General features: G+C 43.0%; 1 protein-coding gene across 1 annotated transcript; it reads left to right on the top strand.

Annotated features, from left to right (window-relative positions):
* Positions 1–589: 589 nt before the first annotated feature.
* Positions 590–3944, top strand: LOC118409076 (trichohyalin-like; the record flags this gene model as incomplete). The annotated part of the gene is made up of 6 exons (XM_035809940.1): positions 590–1833; positions 2145–2444; positions 2572–2830; positions 3036–3147; positions 3273–3388; positions 3719–3944. Coding segments are annotated over exons 1-6 (1562 nt in total), but the record flags the coding sequence as incomplete, so codon positions are not given.
* Between the last annotated feature and the right edge of the window lie 62 nt (positions 3945–4006).

Genomic DNA, 4006 nt, shown 5'->3' with positions numbered 1-4006 from the left:
GGTATCGCGCATATCAGTACCGTTATCTTTTGGCATCGCGCATAATCTGGATTCTGTTGTCGCATTCCTACCATCCACAAAATCAAACCGAAGACGCCACCCACGTGTAGCAAATGCTGTTTTTCCCGTACTACATGTACGAGTTCGATTAAACAAGCGGAAAGTGTGGAAGAAGCAAGATCAAAGCGGTGTAGTTCACAAAAATAAGGAACGATAAGCCAGATTCCTACCAGATTCCTCTCGAACGTCTTCAGCCCCTTGCCAATTTCAAGGTCAAAATCCTCGGCATACAGCCCGTCATCCTCGTACTTGAACTTATACTCGTCTGGAATATCAACTGGAGTAACAAAGACAATGGAAGATACGAGACAGAGAAACAGTAACAAACTCTTGCCCACAGACGCCATCTTGGACTTCTGAGTTTAGAACGCAAGTCAAGATAATCCTGCGACCAATCACAGCACGAGCTGTATAATCTCGTCCAATCAGAAGTTGGCAAAGTTGCGATTTGTGATTGGTCACTGATTGATAACCTTATCTTGCCACGTGGATCTGCCTTCCTGAACTTTCTTAGAAATGATCACCGTGACATTGCAAGATCCTGAAGCGATTTGGGCCCTTTGCAACCCTGCCCGCCTGCACTGACAGTTGATGGACTGAGGCCGGCCCCTCAGACCCACCGGGCCATGCTAATGAGCCGGCAGGGGTAGTCCCCCGCGCCAGCGGCCAGATGTGCTTGCGTCATTCCTAGACGGACTGTTCCAAAGTCTAGGCAAAACGGGTGGGATGGGTATGTAAAAAAGGACTGCGCATGGCAAATAGAACATGTTTTGGACAAAATGGCGACCCGGTGTAAGCAGGACATGATTTCTGTTGTTTAGTGAGTGGTTTTTGGCAGATATTTCGTTGATGCTTGATAACCCACGACATGGTATGTACTCTAGAGGTAGCTACGTACTATTACATAACAAGGAATTAATTCAATAAAGTAAAATCATCACGAAATGTCTTTGTTTGTGTGTTTTTGCTTCGAAATGTCTCTGCCCCCCTCCCACTGTCCTGTACTTTACAAGCACCAGTTTTAGTGTTATTCAAGAAGTCTCCAGTATTTCTTGTACTTCTGGGAGACAATGATTGGCAAGGTATGTGACCCCATGTCGAATTGAGAAGGAGAACATGATTTGCGCGCGCATTTCCACTCACTAGCCCAACGGTTCGATGCTGTGAGGAGCTGTTCAGAGTGCTCCTTATATACATGTATAATTTCTGCGGAACCTCATCAGAATGCAGGCGTTTTCTACCTCTAACTTTTACAAGTTTAACGTGAGGGATCTTCAGGTCCAGCAGCAGCAACAGGTCCAGCAGCAGCAACAACAACAGCAGCAGCAAATATACCAACAAATCCTGTATGTTCCTGTTGTGCAACAAGGACTTGAGGTGGCTCTGAATGAGGAAAGACAAAAGCGATTGGAGGTAGAGGAAAAGGCAAGGAATCTGGAGAGACAACTTGAAGAAAGTAGAGTCAGGAGAGTTGCAGTAGAGAGAGAGCTACAAGAAGTGAGGGCAAGAGCAAATGAAAGGGCAAGAAATTTGGAGAGAGACCTGCAACAATGTAGAGGTCAGGTAGAACAGTTGCAGGGTGAAAACAATGCACTGAAGAAGAAGAAGAAAGTTCAGCCCAGAACGCAGAAACAACAAGGAACGCAAAAGAAGATGTCATCCAAGAATCCATCTGCCCAGCTTAAAGACAAAGGGAAGAAAAGAAGAATGACCATTAAGCGGAGGCTATGTGAGACATTTTCCAACCTTCATGACGAGGTCAAAAAGGCAAAGGTAAGGAATTTGCAGATAAAAGCTGCTTCTTCTTCCGGTAATGTCCAACTGCCGTAGAGTTGGCCAATTATTCTTATGTAAATTCTAATAGTGATTCTCATTAATGTGCAAGATTTGTATAGCTGAGGCATACTGTTACACACACATCACCATTCTGTACATGACATGATACATATCACATGAGACAAAATCAGTCTCCTCCATACCATAGTTAACATTAAATAAAAATGCTGGAATTATAAGTTCAAGTCACTTTAAAATTTTCTCATCAGCTGCAGACACTTATTATTATTGTGACTTCTATCACACAGGTAGAGTATATAATCGAGGGCCAAGACAAACCACATTGTGTGGTTTGGCCAGAGGGGGAAGTGTTTGCACCAGTGGAGAGTCCCCCTGGCCAACAAGCTCCACCTAGGCGTGCAAACAAAGACCTGACACCTGAGGAGAAGCGTCGGATACAGATGTGGCTTCGTGTGAAGGACAAGTTTAACATCTCGGACAGTGCTTACCATGAAGTCAGAATGCTGGGAGGGGACAAGGTGCCTCCACTATACAAGGTCGTTGCAGAAAGAAAGGAGCAGAGCAGCCTGATGCCTATTACAACAGAGGTATGACAGATATCCTGTGGTACTACATTACTGAATGAAAATGGAGTATTTCATGAATGTTGTGTTTGTGCACAGTAAACTGAGTAATATCACTGAACACCACTTCACATATCTATGTTTACAATAGGAAACAAATAATCTGGCACGACGCTCACTTCAAGACCTGCTAAGCCGGCTCCTCCGCAACAAACGCCACTTCATACAGGACAACAAGATCTCTGTCAGGCTGTCAGGGGATGGACGACAGGTGACAAGAAACCATCGGATTGGTGCAGTCATGGGCACTGTCCGCATCATCCCCAACAGAGATACCATCAACGAGAACACGGACAGTGCCCAGCTGCACCACACCATCGATGAGGAGGCCTCTGTGTATATTTATGAAGGTAATTATCAAAGAGACTTGTCATTTGCATAGTCATGGTATACTTGAGGTGTGTCCCATCACTGATTATAGCAGATACCTTTTCTTAATAAGGGGTCTTCACTCTACATCTCTCTAACTTGGATAAGGGTCAAACATTCAGGTTCAAACTAATGTCACAGACAGCAGTCTGTTAATAATTGGCATTTCCTTTCTGAAATCACAAGGTGGAGAGGACTATGATACTCAGAAGTCCACAGTCTCCTCTGTCTACAGAGAGATGGAGGAGATCAGGGACAACGGACTTGAATTTGAAGGAAGAGTCATCCAAGTGCAGTGGTATGTCACAATTATAATACCTAATTCAAGTACCCTATAAATGTGTCAGAATACTTTTAACTTCTCATATCAAAGTAATCTGTGGGTTATTTCAACATTTCTTCTGAACCAATTTCAACCTTCAGGTACCTCACAGCAGACTGGAAGTTCGTCGCAATGCTGCTGGGACTAAACCAGGCCAGCAGCAAGGCATTTTGTCTCTGGTGCCACTGCACAAAGGAGGAGATAGCCAACTTTGACAGTAAGAAGTGATCACATCGATTTTTTTTACCTGATTAACATGTTAGATTAAATTTAGATATTTAGATATTCAAAAATAGCTTAATACTTTCTATAGTAAAGCTACTACAAGCACTTTTAAATTTCACACATAATTTCAGTAGCTGCTACCTATCAATTTGCTGTTTCTACACCAAGGAAACCTGCAGCCATTAGCAAGCAAACACTGTTATTTAAGGTGAAGTTACTAGATTGATTTTTGTCTTTAATCTTGGAGTCATATAAGAAATGTTGTGCTCTACGAAAACATTAATGTGCCACACATTTTCAAATATATGTTCTCTACACACAGCCGAACGTTGGGACATCGAGAGGAGGAAGGGGGATAGTGCCAGATACCTGGACAAGAGACAACACAAGGGGCATATCCTTCCTCCACTACTGGACGTTGAGTTCAATGAAGTTGTTCCTGATGTTCTACACATGGTATGTCTTGCAGAATATCATAGAATAGTCTACTGGTTTTTGCTGTCTAAAAAGTACCTTTTTCACAATCTTTTACTCTTTTATTCCAATATGTACATAATACTGTATTTGTCTTTCGGCATGTCTGACCCTGAATTCACCATCGGTGCATATT

The sequence above is a fragment of the Branchiostoma floridae genome, unplaced genomic scaffold, assembly GCF_000003815.2.
Source record: "Branchiostoma floridae strain S238N-H82 unplaced genomic scaffold, Bfl_VNyyK Sc7u5tJ_985, whole genome shotgun sequence".
NCBI classification, from domain to species: Eukaryota; Metazoa; Chordata; class Leptocardii; order Amphioxiformes; family Branchiostomatidae; genus Branchiostoma; species Branchiostoma floridae.
This window is presented reverse-complemented; position numbering and strand designations above follow the sequence as displayed.